Raw genomic sequence first — 20,230 nt, 5'->3', positions numbered from 1 at the left:
GACTGGGGACATCTGCCCCCTTTTGGAAAGGGCAGCGCTTCTCCAGGTGACCTAGACTGAAGTAGTTCTCCAGCCAGTTGGCCAACCCAAGTAGTTTTCTGAATAGCTTTCTATATATTCTTTGTAAGTGGTTCTTCGCTTTTAGCTTTTGTCGCTGCAACTTTATGAGTTCAATTTTTATTGCCCTGATTTCTTTATCCTGTAGTTGTTGCCAAAGTCTCGTTCGTTGGTTGATTCATTCAAGTTTTCTATTAGTTCGAAAAGTGCTTCTCGCCGCTAACTCAATGCAAGCTTATTATATTTTCCGCTTATTTACACTTTGCTGAAAATAGCTCTTATCTATCAAGTCAATCCCTAATACTAATGCTGCCTTTGCGGGCCGTATTGGTTTCCTAGTAGTTTAGTATTAGTTCCCTGGTTACCCAGTTCTCATCGTGTGTTTATGTATTTCCTAATGTCTAATTTGTTGTTAACGAATTGATTGCTTCAACAAGTCGCATATTTTTAACTATTTGTCTAGTTATTTCCTAGTAATTCTGTTTTCATTTCCTAGAATTAAATATAGTTATTTCTAAATTCCCTTCTAAGCGCTCCCCTATTATTCCCTCAAATTCTCTGTTAGAACCTCTCTAGCTGCCACTTAGTGTTCAATCAGTTCTTTATTAGTTGCCTGTTTGTTCTTTAGTAGCTCCTTAGTGATTCACTAGTAGCTCCCAAGTAGTTCCCTTTAAGATCCTTTTTAGTTCTTTCATAGTTTTCTAGTAGTTCTGTCTGTCATACTCGCATCTACAGCTTTTTTTTCCCTAGTTTAATATATCCCTCAGCTAGTTCCGTAGTAGTAGTACCCTAGCGATTTTATGCCGCGCTAACTTTTCCAGCTAGTTTAATTCCCGAATCCGAGTGCCCTAGTTCTCCAGTGATTCGACCTTTCTATCTGATTAATTCCATAGTTCTCTAATAATACGTCGTGTCTCAGTCTTTTCCCTTGTTCGTTCTATTAAGTTTCCTGGCCGGCTTTCGCACCATCGTCTCTCACCTTCAACTTGTGTATTTCCCGATGCAATTTGATCAGCTCGTTCTCCTTTTCGCGCAGCTGCTCCTTCAGCGCGTGCACCTCACTTTTCAGAATGCTGACGATCGCATCTCGTTCCCGATCATCGATTGTATCGACCATGTCAGCTGCTGTCTGTAATCAACGTATCGTTCGATATTAAATCCCAATTAACAGCTGGATGTCCCATTCAGGCAGCCATGCACGAGTGTATCTATCTATTAGCTATCCGACTCGTATTGCTTTCGCATGCGTCTCGACAACGACTGCCGGCTGTTGACTGCCAAATTCATTGGCCGATCGACGCGGCGTATGTGTGATTTGCCAAGAGAACGGGCGAAAGAGAGCGCCATGAAGAGCGTGTGCAAATGTGCGAAACCAAGAGATCTGAGCGAACGCTATCAGTTAAAGATAGTTACAGAGAGATAACTAAAGGGGTTGGGCGAATCCAAATTAACTTGCCTACTAATAAACTGATAATAATAGCAAGCTTAGGAATGCTCGACTTGAAAATGCCCTGTAACCAGGTTTGAACTTTAAAGGTACTGTGAATATGAGCGTTGAGTAAATGAATTAATATTACTCATTGATGAATAAGAGCTCTATCCAGCAAGCTGTAGATATTTCGATAGTCGATAAGCAATACAATCGATACTATCGATGGTTTCACATACTGTTCTAAGGCTATTTTAATCAAGACTATAAGGTATTATAATAGATAAAAGCAGACAATAGTATTATTACAAATCAGAACAAAACTGCTCGACTGTAAGATACCCTGTAACCATAACTGAATCACCCAATCATTGCTGACCTGTTTTTCGAGTACAAAAAGGCTATTTGAACCAATTTTTAAAAATCTACGATTTATCTTTGAAAAAATTGGATATTAATCGATGTGGTGAAACTCTGTGTGTTATCGATTAATCGGAATAAAATTCAGTTTTACATATAATGCTACATTTAATGCCCCTAAATCTGTTAATATTAGAGCCCAACTTTAAGTTCCTCCTTGTGTCAGCGGATTTTTAAAGCGAACAGGGTATAGGAACAATAATCAGCACAATAAAAACAAGAACAACAGCGGCATAAATAAATGCAGAAGCAACGCAGTAGCTGCTTTTGTGCTTTCGCATTAAAACAAAACTGCGAGACAAAAGCTGAGCGTAATTTGATGATGACAGCTACGCTGGTTAATGGTTAGGGATGGGTTGCTTTAGGTTAGATTGAGGGTGTGGGGTGGAACAGGGCAAAGCCGGGCACAAAGCGTAAAAATGCGAAATGAAAATGAAAATGGCAGCGCAGATGTGAAAATGAAAGCTAAACGAGGCGCGGGCCAACAAACAGCCAGAAATAAAATTGCTTTACAGCCATAATAGAATTATAGTGCCCAACTATGAAGGCGGCGTCTCGAGAGATGGACCGCAACACGGTTGCCGAGGACACACGCCGAGCAGCACAGCGCGTCAATAGGTGGGTTAGGGGGGGAACGGTGGAATAAAAAAGAGAAGAAACATTGCTGCTAAAAGCAAGTGAAATAAAATGCCAGCATGCCAAACGGCAAAGCGAGGACACTGATTTGCTGGCGGCAATGGCAGCAACCGGAGCAACGCTTCATCCGCTTCGCGGTGGCCCACATTTACTGTGGCCATATCTGCGGGCTGAACGGGGTAACGCGGGGGCGGGGCTAACAAAAGCAGACAGTGATATATGTGGGCGGTGAGTGCGTGCCTGCTAAGAAAAATGCCAGTACGATTTGTGGGACGTGACAACATGGAAAAATCTTTAGGCGCCTAAAGGCTGGCAAAGGATTAGCCGACGACACACACGGCGTATTCGTAATGATGCAGCAAATGATCTATTACAGAGAGCGGGATAGAGGGAGAGAGAGAGAGGGAGGGCAAGGAGAGCCTGATGGAGCCAAAATATTGTATTTCGTAATTTAATGGAGCTCCGACTTGAAAGACGCCTCCGAAAAACTTTGACACTTGAGCGCCAAAATCTGCGATAATTATCTACAGCAAAAATGTAATGAATGAGCCACGCCCACCCTTCCACCTTCCAATAGCGCCCCCACCCCCATCCTCGTCCGCTCCATCTATGAAGCAGGAGACGCGAACTAATTGCCCCAGGGACATGTCGCATTACTTTAAACGTCAATCTGCAGGGCGACTAATTAATGAACGCTAATTTGAACTATGCCCCGAGCCGAGGTAATAACAGTTTACTGAGCTTGCCGAGCTATCATAAAAAGTCGGTGGCACATTAAGTGCAGGATGCTGTAATGCAAGGATTTGTAAGTCATAGAAGCGCCGAAGCCGAAATTCATAGATAACTAGCTGTTTGGAAGCGAGTACTTGTTTGCGTAGTACTCGTAACTACTCATTTGGCTGAGCTTGCGCCAGTTTGCGAGGAATGCCCGAATGAACGACTAAAAATATAACTAAACTACTTATACTTCAAGGAGTTGGGTTTTTAGTCAGAGAGCAGCCAGCAGACAAATTTGAGTATTTCTTAACAAGCTTTCTACTTTGAAGTACTATAAATTGATTGAGTCAATTAATTGATTACGTTTAATTGAGTGAGCAGTTCGAATAGATGGAGTCCAAAAAAAGAAATATTGTTTTGCATATGACTCGTACAACTTATACACTTTGTAGAAACTCAACAATACTCAAACACTTATTAGAAGGCACGCTAAGCTATTCTTATAAATGAGTGTACGTATAATGAATAATTTTGGACTCAGTAAGTAATGAGTAAATAAGCAAAACTACTCTTATTGTGCTATGCATACCCATTTTGAAAGACTTCACAAAAGTACGCTTTTGAATCCCCAATCATGCATTTGCGCTTTGGGCACTCATTGCATATGTCTGATATAACGAAGCAAAGCAGACCTTCAATTACAAAGGCAAATCCTGGTCAAGGCAATCAGTCTAACGGGCTAACAGGATTTGTTCACCAATATTTACATAATAAATATTGCATGTCAGTGGCAAGATGAGAAACAAACTGAGGTACAGCAGCCCCACCCAGACCACAAGCCATAGCTATCGTCACAGCCATAGCCATCTCCACATCCATTTGCGCTTTGCATTCCATTCCATGCGCTGTCACTGGCATATGCCAGAAATGTCATGCACTAACAGGCGACGAATTGGGGCACTGAGCGGAAGATAAGTGTGATAAGTGCCTCACACAAACACACATATACAGAAAACACAGGCAAAGACAATAAAGGAACAAGTAAGAAGTGCTCTACTCAAGGGTGCCCGATATTAAAATACCCTACAAACAGAATTCGGATGCAACATACGTTCTTTCTTCTTTTCGTACTTTGAACACTCTTATCGAGAATAATAGAGTCCGATAGTTGGGAGTTCGAAATCAGTATTTCTCGAAGATATTGATGCTTCTCGAAGAAATTTATATTTGACAACCCAATCGACATTTTTCAAGGAACTCGATTTTTCTCGAAGTTCGATATATCTTGAACGCATATTTCTTAAAGAAATCAATACTTATCAAAGCTACCCAATATTAATCGATTTTTGAACAAATATAAAAGACAACCATGTAGCGTTAAGTTTCTATCTTTTAATATCTCTGAGGTCCACAGTTTCATTAAGACGTTTATCTGCACAGCAGGTCCTTTGGTCTTTTCAGAACATATATAAGGAAGCAAGGTCATAAATTCGTCCATCTTTCTTTTGAACATTTTCAATGGGTACAGGGTATAAGAATGCCCAAAGGAATGCGCATACATGCATAAAAGGTGGCAAATCAAGTGACAAACTATGGTTATGAGTTTATAAGCTTTCTTTTTTCTTTTTTTGTTATCCTATCGCCCTATCATATGCATATATGTAAACGAGAGCTTAGGCAGGCTTTGACAAATTCCACAGTCAGTTCACAAACAGTTTCAATTGCCTCAACCTAACAGTAGGATAGATACTACACAATAATTTTACAAAAATATAGCAAAGATTTTCTATATATTTTGTATTTTAGAGGGAGGGAGACATATGCAAGGAAAGGCTCAAAACGCAAGTCTCAAGGATTTCGCCACGCACACTTAACGGAACCCCTTTCAAGCAGGTGAGCAGTAAATTCCGCAGCTGCAGCCGCAATCCTTAAGCCTGGCGGGTCTTTACCTAAGCGTTAGCCCCATCCGCCGGGATAGCAAGGAGCTGGACAGGATACAGCGAAACAGGCAGTGAGCAGGTACGCACAAAATCCGTCTGACATTCGTATAGTTGTTCAATTAAAATCCCGACGCACTTCAAATCCACCGCCACAAAGTCCTCTCACACAGGTGTAAGGCTGGGCTGGGCAGGGCGGGCGGTAAAAAATGCACGCCTGGGATTAATTCCAGACAGACAGCCGGCCAATAGCTGGCCTCCTATCCGGCCTCAATCCTCGGGCATTATACCACCAACACCATCGCCACCTGTGCCGTGTGCTGCTCATTCATTTTCGGGCTTTTGTTGTTTTATGCTCGGAAGTCGGTATCTCTTTTATTGCCTCCTGTCGTGCCCTTTGTCATACGCTTTCTCTGTGTGGAGCAGACAAACTTTTCACGTTCACGAGAGAAGTTAAGGCAATCAAGATATGACTTCGAGTGTATTTCGCACAAGTGGACTATACGTATGTGTATACCGACTGTGCATCGAATTTTACGACTTTCAATCGACACAAATCAGCGAGAAGATTTATCGAAATGAACTACTTAAAATACTATATACAATTACAATATACTGCCACTGCAGTCTCCGTTTCTGTTCATGAAAACTTTTTTTGACACCAGACACCAGAGTGTCCACGTATAAGTTTCAATTTATGATCAGAAGGCCGAGCTGGGAAAGTATAGTAGATATAAGTCTATGTAGAATAATTTCTTAGTAAAACTATGCTACAAATTTATATGGTCAATATAGTCTGATAGAGGAGATATGTTACATCATATTACTGTGACGAATCTAGAAAATATATGTCTAAATGTACTAGTTTTTAAAATGGCTATCATCATATTTATATATTATAGGCCAACAATCTTTGAAAATATTGAAAATTGTACGAGACAATAAAGGTTGATTAAAAAATAATTCCAAATAGGGTGAAAAGTTCAAATTCTTTAATACATTTTAAGCTTATTTTCAATAATCAGGAGCATATTGAAATAATTTATTTGGTTAAAAAATTGCTTGAAAACTGTTTTAGAAAACTCCAATTATCGAGCCAAAATTCTAAATGCCACACAGTCAATTTTTACTCAGAAATTGCCAGCAAGGGTATTTAATCTTCGTCAAACTCAAAAATAAGAAATTGCCAAGATACTGGCAATTCTTTGTTGAAATTCTTTCACTTTTGTTTTTGTGCTCGGTTTTTTCGTGCTTTTGTGTGTTGCAAGATAAATAGTAACATGTTTGCTTTGGCTACCCAGGCTCGAACAACATTTTTTCCGTTGCCCTACCCCTGCCCCCAAAGCCAATCTCAATGGCCATAAACCCAGCTGATATCAGCGGGACATGCATCATGTGCCGGCCAGTTGAATAACTCAATGGGCAATGCTTGAATAGGGCGGCTAATTTTCGTGATTTTCCTAACATGCAACATGGTTTTATTTTTTACAAATATACTAACTATTATCTCTGTTCACTAGATAAGTAGCAAAGCCGCAGTAAAGTCAAGCTGACTTGTGTTATACACTAACCAGGAGAATTTTTAGATATTTTATGTCATGGAAAAAAAACTGAGGTAAGTTGCAAACTTTTCACACTTTTCATTGGATTTTCTTTGTGCCCGCGGCTAGAGGGAGGTCTTACGCTTGCCCTCTGTCTGCCTTTCTCTTATTCCCTTTCCCTGTCTCCCACTTTCTCTCCCTCTCCATCTCTCAGAACTTTTACTCTCTATGATTTTCTGTTGCAAATAGATTTAGATTTTTGCCTTTCATGATGGTTGTGGACTGACTGCTGGTTTCTGGACTGGATGTGCTGCTGGCTGTGCATGTTTTTGAAGTTTTGCAAATTGCCAGGCACACTCACACACGCACACACACCCACACACATGCATATGTGTGGACAATGATAGATTAGCTGTGTGTGTGTGTGTTTGTGCCCTCAGCTTTCCCTCCATATTTTGCTCGCTCTCACATTCACAATCAGTAAACTTCAATTGGCAGTTCCAACAAATTTCTTGCAACAAAATTAAACTGTAATTGAAAAAGTCAATTAAAAAGTTTCGCATTTTGCCGCTCAATGAGCGCCAGCGCAAGACTTGACAGAGATAGAGATAGTTAGCAAGAGCGAGATAGACTTGGACACTTTCTCCTTTCTGTTTTTTTTTTTTTTGGCTTTTGGCTTTTGCTTTATTTTAGCAATTTTATACAGCGATTTTTGTTGCCCGGAACTTGGCAAATTGGCAATTAGCGTTAAGTTTTCATAGCCGTAACTGATTTTAAACACGTTTCGAAACGGTTATGAATTAATTTCATGGCAAACAATTCACTCGCCAATTGCACAAATGTTTATATAGGTTGTTCGCTGATGGGTGAGGTTGATTTAAGGGATTGTTTTTATTTCCGATTTTTTTAAATTTTAATAACTGGAAGTTTCCTTTATAATTTCTAATAAATCGATTTTAGATGTAATCGTAATCGATGTAAACTTTTCAATTCCCATTTATCGGCTTTTTATAATTTAGAAAATACAAATTCATTCAAAATCGATTATAGATATATAGATCGTTGACTCCATATATTCCTATTTGAGACATTTCTTCTCCCTTCTCTACTAGAATAATATAATATTGTATAAGCTTTCACGCAGCTTACAGGATTATGATGCATTCTACAAGAGTGCCTTGTTGGCCCGTCAACATGTCTATTTAAATGTACCAAATACAATTGGTAGATTGGATGAATACCAGCAGATATGTCGAGTGTGCGGCTGCCCCAACGATGGACACTTTGTTGATCTGGATAAGTATCAGGAATTTGAATTCGAGCCTTCGATATGCAGCTACCGCATGCTCTTTCAGCGTGCCTCGTTGCAGTTTGTAAGTGCTCATAGCATACTAGATTTAGAAATATATATACTCCTACATAAATTGTGTATTTATCCAACAGCAATTCCATACCATGCCCGATCTGCCGGCTTGCATTTGCGGCACGTGCGCCTACAAAGCGAAAATATTTTTTCTACTCACGCGTCAGTTTCTGATCGGGCAGCAGGTAATGCGCGGAGCCGTCACCGATTTTTATCGGGATAACTATGGCATCGAGCCACCCGAGCAGATGGAAGATCTCTTGCAGCTGCGAAAACAGCTGGCACTCATTCCCAAGGGCAGAACAACGCCCTTTAAGGCAAAAACCAACAAGGAACTGATCAGAAACTGCGGCGGCAAACGTCCAGGCAAATTGAAGCGTTCAGCCTCCGAGGATAGTCGCTTAAATGCAGCCCCTGGGACTTTCAATGTGCGTGCGAATGAGCTGACGAGCAATATTACAAATCGCCGCAAGCCTAACATGAATTGTCAGCTGACACGATCAACTGTCAATCTGCGACATCAGCCGAACAAGAGTCCCAGTCCAGTCAAGAAGGTGCCGCCCATCCAACAGGGATCAGTCATAGCAGCGCCGCGTATTCAAGCGCCACGCAGGGAACGAAATGTGACCCTTAAGGGAAGCGGGCAAACGGAATGCATTGTAACTCCACGGGTGACAGCAAAATTCGGTCGGATCGAGGAGCCGCTTCATAAAACCCATACAGCATTTACCAAATTACCTGAGATCTGTACAGCGGAGGTTCCAGCACAGAAACCAAATGTGCCGCCATCCAAGGCACAATTGCAGAAAAAGCTTCAGGATCGACGGAAGCAATGGCGTTAAGTCTGACCCGGTTTTATTCTAATCGATCGTAGTTTTAATTCATTTTATTTATTTTCTCTTTTTTTTGGGGTTAGTTGTAGTTGTAGTGCTGTTCGGCTTAAATTTCGATTTAAACCAACTTGAAATTCTTCATTTTTAAATTCACGTATTACACCAATTTGTGAGGGTTGCCACGGAGCTGAACTATAAACAAAGCAAGGCACCAAAAAAAGATAAAAATGAAAATAAATTGTGAAAGCTCAAGAACACGTGCAATATCCAGGCATTGTGAGGTATACATATATCGATAATCAATAAACGATAGCGAAACCCGTTTAAATGTATCGATGTATCGAAACTTCAAGGCAACGACTATACAATACTGGCATATCGATCAAGTATATTCTCGTTATATCGAAATATGGAGGCACATATCATAGTAACGATACTTGGTAAATAAAACTTTTCAAACTAAAACAAGTTTTCGAGAACCTTGCATCTTATCGATATATAAAATCTGTATCTAACGATAATACAGGGAGACTGTTGGAGAATATATGGGCCTATTAAAACTATCGATACTCAAAAATTGACCGCACTTTTATTAGTTTACAGCACTGCAAGACCAAACATCACAGGAAATTCAACCAATTGTTCAGCTTTTTTAATCTAACCATAAGTAAAAGGCTCAAAAAGATTGCTGAACTAGAAGATACCCTGCAAGCAGTAAAAGGCTCTAAAAGAGTGATTAACTAGGAGATACCCTGCAAACAGTTTAGCCTTATAAAAAGTTATATATTCTCTTTTCTTGAGCTAAATGATTTGAACGACTCCGCTATTGATACAGATAGAAAACATTTCTTGTTAGATAGGTAAATAAAAAAGGCATTTCTTCTGCGTGTTGAACTCATTTTCATCATTGTCATCCCCTATTTGCCATTTGTAATGTTGTAGCCTTAGCCTTTGGCGTTCGACTTTTGCAAATACGAAACTAAAACTCGTTGCAGTAATAAACAAGAAGTTTCTTTGACAGGCGGAAGTACAAACTAAGATGGATTCGTTGCCCCAATGCTGGCGTTGCCCTCCCCCTCCCCCCCCCCCCTGTCCAGCGACGAGCCAACCGACCGTATTTAAAAATGCAACAAGCGAACGCAACTCAATGGAAATATTTTCTGTTTTTTCGGTTTGTGCTTTGAGATCGGGGGCACAAAATCGATAGAAAGCAACACAACACATGAGGAAGAAAAAGCCTGGCACTGCGAATATTCACAACACGCTGTGGGTCAGAGAATGTTGGCATTTCGCAGTATGAGGGGTTCCTCTATGGATCTTTGTCTGGGGGAAGGGGGGTGGAGTTCGAGCGTGGAATAACGCCAGCCAAAAATGCCAAACAAATTGATTGGAATCGAAAACGTAACGCAAACGAAAACGATTCATATGATTGACTAGCTGACTGATGGACGACGGACAATATGATGAAGGCGACCTACACGAGGAGCAGCATATGAAGTTCAGTTGAATTGGAACGGATGGCATCTGATATTTGGCATTGATTGCATGCTTTTAAGCGCAGCACCTGCCAAGCCAACCAATGGCTTGTGCCAACCGTACAATATATGCTCACGAATGCATGGGCACAGTAAAGTCCAAACAATTTTTGCACTGCATTTTATTTGATTACATTGAAAAAGTCAAAACTGCAAAAAATTAAAACAAAACCTATGAAAAGTCCAGATAAGAATGCACGACTAGGTGATATCATATGATGGACAAAAGGACATCCAGAAAAATCGCTTTTAAATTGACAGTTCTCTGAAATGATTTTTCTTATAAAAGAATGTTTGAAATTAAGTCCACTTTTGTCAACATTATTTCTGCTTTCATCTGTTCGCATATAACAGAAATCTAAGATTTGGTCATCAAAGTTTTTGGAAATTGATATCAATCGAGTTTTGACTTTTTTGCTGAAACTGCCTTATACTTTATTTCAACTTAATAATAATTAAACATATCAAATATAATATCATCATGGCAGCATAGAAAAACACAATTATATCGCGTCGTCTGCAAATGCTGAACACGCCCTTCTTGTACATTTTTTTTAACATGTACAGGGTATACGAAAATGAACATGCCATTGCATTCATTTTGATGAATGCAATTACGCAACGAGCTGTGTGCCAAATTTGTTGAGCATTGACGTTGTTGTTGTCGCTGCTCCAGTTGTTGTTTCTGTTATTGTTGTTGCTGTCACTGGCATTGAGAGATGCAAAATTTTGCATTATTTGCTGGCCATTGCCCGAGGCTAAAAGCTGCCCGCGGTAGATGCGTTGCCATTCAGGACGAAAATTGAATTGAATCGAAACGAATTGAATTGAATGGCATTCAAAATGTGAGTTTCATACTAGCACAATGCTTCACACACACACACATACACACACACACGCATACACTTACGTACGCACACACACACACACACACACACACACACACACAATGCTGAACTCTTGAACGAATTGAACAAACTCAACGTGTTTATTCACTGCATTTCCTGTTGATATTCAACAAATGCCAACACCACATTCACATAGCTCAGCAGTCAAACGTTTTCCACGCCCTGCAACCCCACCCTTTCCCTTCATTCCCTGCTATTTTAACTGCATCCCGTTTGGTGCTTCCCCCATAAAGGAAACAGGAAGCACATTTGCAGCAGCCGCCGGCATTGCCCAGAAGTTCTCCATTGATTTTTGTCACTTATTGTTTGCAGCTCGCAGATGTCCTCGTTACCAGTTACCATTCACATTGTCCAACCATCCCTATCCCCTCCCCCTCCCTTCACCCCACACAATGACAACCCACTTCTAGCAACCCAAAAAAAAAAATAAAAAATTTGAGTTTAATCGTTTCTGGTTCACTGTCTCAGGTTTTCAACAATTTAGACGATGCTCCACTGCGCTGAGTTCCCGCCAACCCCTTTCCAAACGATTCCTTATTGCTTACCTTGGCGCACAATGGAATGTGCCACACCCCCGCCGCCCACTACGTCCCATCTACAGCTTTTGTGTTGTATTTATAGAGTGTTCTTGATGGCTTCAATTGTTGTGCATAATATTATTTTGAAATTATTAAATACAATTGCTTTTGAGTTACATTCTGAGTTTTCTTTATTCTTATGAGCGAAATAAGCTGATTCAGCTGCAATTATTATTTCTTGAGAACTTGCTGCTGATATTATAAAGGAAAAAAATGAAATACTTTGTTTTCTCAAACAAATATATTTAGTTCCTAAAGCCCAACAGTGCTAGATTTTTAAGGTACCACACAATAAGGGGGAAACTATTGTGAATATCCGAGTTGTATGCTAAATTTGTAAGATATGATATTAAAAATATTCTCCGAAGTAAAAATTATGGAAATATTATACATTACTGTTGACGATATTATTGTCGAGAAATTTGAAATTTTGTGAAAGTTATTTTCAACCAATGAATTGTCGAAAGTTATATTTGTCAAGTTAACATTTCGATATATTTAATAAGTGTGAAAAAACTTACCTGCTTTTTTATAGAAACGAGTTTAATAATGTTATAAATGGGGCAGCCATAATTTTTCCGGTCCGATAACATAGAATAAAAAGAAAAAACACCGTCAACATATGTACAAACGGGTAAAACTTAAAAAAAACGAGAAAGTCTGAATATCTTCGGCATGCCGAATATTTAATAACTATCTAAACATTTGCCCTTTGCAGATATTTGACAATAGTGTAGCTTGCAAATTCTGAATTTGAAAATATCTTGGGAAAACAGTATATTTTGCCTACTGCACCGATCGTTCTTATAGCAGCTATATGACGGAGTAGTCCGATTCTGATGTGCTTAAGCATATGTGTCTCTCTCTACACATGATAATACATTAAAATATCGAGTATAGGTAAGATATCTTAAGAAACGAAGAAGTATTTCACATAAAAACTTGATTTTTAACCGATCCTTCCTATGGCAGCTAAATGATATAGTGGTCCGATCTTGATTAGATCTAGTATATACATTTATATTTATACTGTTGATATATATTTATACTGTTGATGCTGATCTAAAATATATATACTTCAGGGAATCGAAACTGTCTTCTTCTATTCGTTACACATTTTATGACAAAATTATAATACCCTCTATAAGATTCAAAAATGAAAACTTTTTCGAACTTAAAACCTATTTTCACTCTAATACCAGGCACCAGCTGCTTAAGGATAACATATATTATTTTTATATATCTTATGTGCACTCGGTCCATCTAGAAGCAATAGGGCAATCAAATTCGTACAGCTGAGTAATCAATAATGTTAGGTTGCATTTTTCTTGGTTTAAATTGTATTATTTATGTTTATTTTTGCGCTTGCAGTTTTCAATTTTTATGCTGCGAACGGACCTTGTGGCCATTCGTTGTGCTTTGTTCATGTGACCAAGCGGCATGCAAACGTTTTCTGTATTGTTGGCTGCAGCTGAAGGACCTGCACGGCCCGGCTGCCACGCCTACAGCACAACCAGTGCGTCGGGCAAGGAAAAAACAACTATATACATATATGTTATGTGTATATAAAAAATAAAATGGAAAAAAATATAAACTAAAAATGTTTTATGCATGAGCAAACCACAACAAAGCGCGTAAATGTCATTTCCTTTGCACTAAAAGGATACTTTGAAATTGAAATTGTGGTATTTTTCACACACACACACACACTCACGCGCGTACTCACCCACACACTCTCGCATAGAAAAACCAAGCAAAGAGCTGCCACGTTTGCCATGCAACGGCTGATGTTGCCCTTGCGGCCTGCCATTGCAGCTGGCCGCAGCTAGCTCCACAAGCACCTCGACCCAACCCATTCGCACCTCCAATCCCCAACCTTCCCGAAAGCTGGGTAGAATGTCTCAATAAAGGCAATTGGCGATAGCGTTGACCATGCCTGGCTGCACAAATGCAAGTTGCATAGTTTGCGGCTAATTACACTCGACAAATAGCAAGGCGAGGGAATCGTGAGACTGGTTGAAGAGAGAAGAGTACACAGAGCGAAAAGCAAACAAAGCACATGATATTTAAATCATAAATTGAAATATCAACTAATTAGAAAATTATTAAAAGACGAAAATAAGGCGATTCGAGAGTGTGCGAGACCCTGCCCCTAGCTGTAGCACAAACCATACTCTATAATAACTTTTGTGTCTATTGCAATATAAAAACAAAAAATATATTAAATATTTAAGGCATGTTGCCAGATTTAGATACCAAATTGATGTAGATGCATTACCATGAACAAAGAGCCAAAGCTCGTGGGATTTTAGTTATGGTAGGTAGGATTATAATATGTTAAAAGCCTTGTCATGGCAAATGCTTTAACATACTAGTTCTCATTTTCCTAGGATCTCTAAACTCCGAAATATTATAATATAATAAGAAACTTGTAAGCATGATAAGTTTTCGTGTTCTGTCTAAATACTCCTTGGCTTTCTTCCAAGCGAAACAACACAATATATGCCATTTAAATCGGCTAGTAAAATTGTTAAGAAACTGAGAACAACTCGAACAAAATTATATTATGCATTACAATTATTAATATGCTGACTTATTTTCGTGTCACAATTTTGTTCAGTGTAAATACTTCTTGACTTTCGTGCGAGCCAAACATCATCGTTAGGGAACGACAGGACAATGAAAGTGCTCGAGCTCGATGCTGAATGCGCACGCTTTGCGTATGCCAAGGAGTAAAGCAAGAAGAAGAAAATTTTTGTCTGGCATCGAGTAGAATTGAGCATTGCGCATCTGGCTGTGTGTGTGTGTTTGTTGGCTGTGGCAGACTGAAAGCGCATAAATTATTCAAAACTTTGTCCTCAACAGTTGCAGTCGTATTGGGCCCCCCGACTACTTGCAACAGCTGAAATATTCATGCGTATGCGGAAGGGCCATTGAAAACAACGACAATTATGCAAAAATAAAAAACTCAAAATTGCACAAAAATGCAACAACAACAAAATGGATGGGGTTAAAACAAATAGAATTAAAGGGCAGTCGGCGACAGTGTTTGGCATTGTTTGAGGTTCGCGGCGGCGGCATTTGCATTGCGAATGAATGAACTTCGAAGTGGTGCGCGGATTAGCGATGCGGAAGGGTATGGCAAATTGGCCAAAACCGCGACGAATCACGACACACACAAATCAACAGCAGCGAAAAAGGCTGAGAGAAAATACGAGCCTCAAACTCGCTGAAGACCAAACAGCTAACCCAAAGCCCAGCACCAGATCCGGCTTGGCCAACATTTGCCACAGGCTGTGCGCCGAAAACTTTTGCGTGGCTGAACCACTCAAATGAGCGGCCGAAAGTTTGCTTTATGTGCCGTCCACGATGATGGCGATGGCGCTGGCAACAGCAAAGTTCAATTACGGTCAGCAAATTGTTTCGCAATTTGAAAACACATTTTCATAGTTTTTACGCTGACAGCGCCTGAAAGTAGGCAGCAGCTTTTCTCAGTCATTGTATTTATGCTCCGACAAGGCACCGTGGCGTAAATTGCCATAAGCTGTGACAAAATCTCTTTTATGTCTTGAAAGCAACAGCTCGTGTGTCTATCAAATTGTCATTTTCTAAAGTTATATTGTTTATTTAAGCATAAATATTGCCTACACTCGGATAAAAGCTAAGTCGGACTATGAATGAAATGAAAGATTTATATAAAAGTAGGTATTTTTATTTCAAAATTGTTATGAAATAATAAACTTTTCAATTTATAATCAAACCAGTTTAAGTTTTGATTCAAAATAGAAAACTCTAGAAATATATTAAGCAATACCGAATTATTGATTGCCTTTCGGACCAGTTCGTGAACCTTCTTTTCCTCATGCATTAACGCTGACTTTTATTGATTGATTTTAATTTAAAAATTATAATGAAATGATCAATTCTTCACTTAATTGTTAGCTACACAAAATATAAAATAAAATATATAATAATTTATAATAAAATATATAGATAATAGTTATTTTCAACTGCAAGTCGTTTTACAACGTGCTTATGCGTGCTCCAATAGAGTTTTATGCTCGAAATCAAATGAATTTATTCGAAGATAAATTAATTTAGCATTCAATCTCAATAAAGTTCGCCGCTTTGTTAAATTACATTCTATATGTGCCAAACAGCACTTATTAATTTCTAAAACGTTCCCATTAAATAGTTAGATAAGCTATGCGTTATCACGCTCAGGTTTTAAAATCCCCTTTTATTCAAGCATTATGCACAATAAGCTAAACAACATTTTACTTATTACTTAACGCCGCAAAGCGCGTTAATTTAGCCCACAGTGGCATGAGCTTAAAGGCGGCTTTAGTAGAGCAGGGGCAGGCACAGGAGCAGATGCTGGACTAGGCGCTGGAGCAGGAGGAGGAGCAGGTGGAGGAACAGTTGGAGCTCACCGCAAAGTATGCAATGAGCGAGTAGCACGCACAGGATTTTAATCACGATTTGCGCATATTGCGTAAAATTGAATTTTCAAGTAACCAAAAAGTTTGCCCAAGCTTAGCATTTGTATTTCTTTGTATAGGTGTTTGTCTGTGTGTGTGTGTGTGTGTGTGTGTGGGTGTGTGTGAGGTTGAGGGGGGGCATTATAATGACAGATGCAGTTGTTGCACAGTTTGATGTGTTTACATGGTCTGCGCTAGCAGCTGCCTCGTCCTCACAAATTGTGCAGCTATTTGCTTCCACTTAATTGAGGCATTGCCAGGCAGCAGTAGAAGGAGACTGAGATGGGGAGGGGGAAAGAGTGGCAGTGGTAGCTGCAGCAATAGAGTCTGGCAATGCTTACAATACTAAGTCCTGGCGTGCTGCAGAGTAATCTCTCGGCTGTCAGACGCCCACAAGCAGCAGTGGCAGTAGCAGCAGCGCTGCTGGAGTCTTCTGCTTTGCTTGCCACAGCCCCTTCCCGGCCAAATGCACAGCTTTTAAGCAGCTGCAGTCACGAACAAAACACGGCTGTTGCTGCTGCTGCTGCTAGCGTCATTATATTTGAACAGCGTTTTAATTTCATTTGAAATTCATGAGCTGCATCGTCGCCGCTTTAAGTTTTAGCCAATCTGCAAATTGAATTCAGTGCGAGTTGCCTTAAAAAACAGAAAACAACAGCTTTTTTTCAGCTAGCCAAATACCCCTGCAGAAATATGCATAGCAGATGTGAATATAAGCTAAACTAACATACAATAAAATATTTTACATATAGCTTGAAAATAAAAGAAAAGGTTAATCAGCTTTAAAATAGCCAGAAATGCGGGCAGCTGCAAATTTAAAGAGCTTTCGACTGAAGACCACTGCCGAGCAGCCAAATTCAGCTAGAAAATAACTTAATTACAGATACAGAGCTAGAATTCGAAGTCATGAATCCTTTTGGCTTTATTTAAAGTTTATTGTTTTTATACCCTGAACCCATTAAAAATGGGTAAAGGGTATATTGTATTTGTCCAAAATCCAAAGGCAAAAGGAATCATCTCCGACTCCATAAAGTATATATATTCTTGATCAGCACCAATAGCCGAGTCGATCTAGCCATATCCGTCTGTCTGTCCGTCCGTCCATACGTCAGTATGTATGAACGCAAGGATCTCTGAAGCTATAGACTTGAAATTTTAGAGGTAGGTGCTCCTAGTGCCTGCGCAGATCGAGTTTGTTTCCGATAATCGACAACTTACTCCGTTTCCAAGCAAACGATAAAAATCGATATCGATGTCCTGTTTTTTGGGCAATTTTGGTAAATAATAAGAGTTAAAGTCCCCAAACTTGACATATAGCTTCTAAAATAGAATATATATATACATTTAATGTTGGAAGAAGAGGATTCAGGGTATCCCCTATTCGGGAGCTCCCGACTAGAACCTCTTACGTGTTGTTTGTTAAGCTAGCTTTAAATTTTCACTATAATGTCATTACTAAGTTAATTTTTATTTTATCTAATTTTTATTATTTTAAATAAAAATTTGTCACTGCACCCAGCCAGTATACTCCTTATTCCACTTGTGTACAGAGCAATAAAAAAATAAGAACAAACAGCTTGATTTCAGTCTCGATGTGAATTCAATTTGGACTTAAGTCGCATCATGGTGCGTTTTTTAATATGCTCGCTTTTTTTATTGTTTCCACTAAGCCTGTGGCACACAATGCACCCACACTCACACTCACACACACACACATACACATCTAGATGAGTGTGCGGTATATAGGTAATATGAAATGCTTGTTTTTGTTGCAGCAGAACGGAGCGTATGCGTAATATTTGCAGTGGTGCCCGGAAATGGAACGCACTTTTTAATTTAATATTCATAAGCGGCAGTTAATGAAAAACACTTCTAGTCATTATTAGACCCGGCCTCGAGAGAGCCGTCCACGCAATATCCTTGCCGCAATATGCATGCCCCAATCGCGTCACCGACCCGTTGCCATAATAAAATGTCAAATATGTTTGGCGCAATTTAACCGCAACAACGCAACAATCTCCATCAGCTTAAGGCAGCAGGCTGCACAGCTATAGCAGCACTCGAGGACGCTTAAGGACACTTAGGGATGCTATTCAATGTCGAGCTGGCGGATGAAGTGGAAACACAGGCGGAAACATCGAGATTGTGTCGTGCGGCAGGTAATGCGGGCAAAACGAGCGCGGCAGAGATGAAGTTTGAAGTTTAACCAACACTAACAAGTTGCACGTCGCCAATTGTTATTGTTGTTGTTCTTATTAGCATTAAAGAAAAGCCATACGTGCCACGTGCTCTGTGGCAAGCTTAAATAGCAGCCAAAAGCGTGCCCAAATCCAACTATTGATTTTGCTAAACATATTTCACCTACAACCCATACAAGCCGAAGGTCGCAGACAAAAGACGTTGCATGCCGCACAACGTGTGTGCGTGTGTGTGTGTGTGTGTGTGGAATTGACATTGCATGCCACTTGAGCAGCAAAAGGGCGAGCATGCCACGCCAGTCAGACAGAAGGACAGCCGGACAGTCGGTCAGTCGGTGAGGCAGCCAGTCAGGCAGCTCAGTCAGGAAGCAGTCAATAAAAGTCCACTTGAATTTCAGCTGACATCTCAATTATTTTTGCTCTTACGCTTTTTCTTGGGTTTACCTTTTAAAATGAATGCTAGAGCGGAGTGCGTGCTGTGTGAGTGCACGAACATTCACGGCTCGAGACTTAAGTTCTGCTCGTCCTTCGTGCGTGGCCGAGTTAAGTGCAGCAAAGCCGTCCCAACATAAGTTGGATATTCGCTTCATTACGCAACACTAATCATTACTCTTTAACGCTGTTCAAGTCCAGCTTAAACGTATCAACTCGAGATCAGCGGAACATAACACAACTCAACATTGCCAAACAAAAGTAAATGCGCCGTGGCAAGACCTAATACGACTTATCTTGGATTAACATGAGCAAATCCCACTGAGAACAACCTATCATGACTATTGATTATAAATTCAAAATGCGAAACAAACTGGCACAAATTCCTACGGACAAGAACAAGCTGACACAAATCGATATGGAACGACATAGCACAAATTAACTAAACTAAACCCAAGTCCTACGAGATCGTAAATCATCTCTATTTAAAACGAACTTTGAAAATACACGACCTACATATATAATTAAATCTCTGTCTAAATATGAAACAATTATAAGATCGTGTTAGGCTTAATATAACCGATGTACGCCCATCGCTAGTAGGCACAGTGGAGACAGAGAGAAAGGAAGGAGGGAGTAAGAGATAATATAGGTTAGAGAGAGAGAGAAAAGGGCAGACATATAAACAAGAAGTGTCCACCTCTAATGGATAGCAAGAAAACGAGAGAGACAGAGAAAGAGAAAGATTGAGAGAGAGATAGATAGATAGAATGAGGGCGAGGGAGAGAGAGACAGAGAGGATAAGAGAAGGATACAAAGAAAAAGTTGCACTTACTTGATGTGCATACAGAAAGGCAGCGAAGGAGAAATACATCAGCTACACGCGTTCATCTCTAACACATAACCAGACAGAGAAGCGAGCGCGATAGAAATTTAATCAGCACGTGCCCATCTCTAGCTCATACGCAGACAGAGACAAAACGAGAGCGGGAGTGAGACAGCATCTACATCATCTTGAGCCACCTGAAGTATCTCGGTCTCAAGGTCTGAGCAACCGTGACAGCTTCTGACACCGTGCGTGGCGAAAAATCACTTTTAAATTATAAACCACAAATCGCATATAGCATTAAATATTTAATTGGCTCACGTGTAGCTGGGGTAGTGG

At 39.9% G+C, this 20,230-nt stretch overlaps 3 protein-coding genes and 1 long non-coding RNA gene across 9 annotated transcripts in view; 2 read left to right on the top strand and 2 right to left on the bottom strand.

The window, feature by feature from the left end:
- Window positions 1-20,230, bottom strand: part of ds (dachsous cadherin-related 1) — a 221,045-nt gene that overhangs the window by 188,689 nt on the left and 12,126 nt on the right. The gene's annotated exons all lie outside the window — the stretch shown is intronic.
- Pkg21D (Protein kinase, cGMP-dependent at 21D) overlaps window positions 1-20,230 on the bottom strand; it is a 37,489-nt gene that overhangs the window by 5,197 nt on the left and 12,062 nt on the right. Inside the window, exon 1 of one of the 2 annotated variants that reach the window (XM_002052831.4) lies at window positions 1,037-1,323. The exons of the other annotated variant lie outside the window; for it this stretch is intronic. Within the exon in view, the coding sequence (XP_002052867.1) occupies window positions 1,037-1,174 (138 nt within the window). The 5' untranslated portion in view covers window positions 1,175-1,323. Of the gene's footprint in view, window positions 1-1,036; window positions 1,324-20,230 lie in introns of those variants that run through there. 2 annotated transcript variants of the gene reach the window in all.
- Window positions 4,957-9,265, top strand: LOC6628368 (uncharacterized). Of its 4 annotated transcripts, none has more exons than XM_015173062.3 (5): window positions 4,957-4,996; window positions 5,066-5,278; window positions 6,717-6,811; window positions 7,882-8,110; window positions 8,181-9,265. In XM_015173062.3, exons 3-5 carry the CDS (start codon window positions 6,795-6,797, stop codon window positions 8,940-8,942), a joined length of 1,008 nt encoding a protein of 335 aa, XP_015028548.1. In that variant the 5' UTR covers window positions 4,957-4,996; window positions 5,066-5,278; window positions 6,717-6,794; the 3' UTR covers window positions 8,943-9,265. The 4 variants fall into 4 exon arrangements, with proteins under 4 accessions (XP_015028548.1, XP_070065193.1, XP_002052868.2 ...); XM_070209092.1 differs by having other exon boundaries at window positions 4,972-4,996; window positions 5,066-5,152; XM_015173063.3 differs by having other exon boundaries at window positions 4,981-5,152; window positions 5,214-5,278.
- LOC116651560 (uncharacterized) lies at window positions 12,424-13,569 on the top strand. The gene is made up of 4 exons (XR_004304570.2): window positions 12,424-12,588; window positions 12,673-12,854; window positions 13,157-13,265; window positions 13,326-13,569. It is a non-coding gene; the product is annotated as an uncharacterized lncRNA (long non-coding RNA).

Source organism: Drosophila virilis, chromosome 4 (genome assembly GCF_030788295.1).
Source record: "Drosophila virilis strain 15010-1051.87 chromosome 4, Dvir_AGI_RSII-ME, whole genome shotgun sequence".
Taxonomy (NCBI): Eukaryota; Metazoa; Arthropoda; class Insecta; order Diptera; family Drosophilidae; genus Drosophila; species Drosophila virilis.
This window is presented reverse-complemented; position numbering and strand designations above follow the sequence as displayed.

Coding starts and splice junctions, on each gene's coding strand:
- LOC6628368 (XM_015173062.3), top strand. Junction 8,111..8,180: donor AGCGTGCCTCGTTGCAGTTT/GTAAGTGCTCAT, acceptor TTTATCCAACAG/CAATTCCATACCATGCCCGA.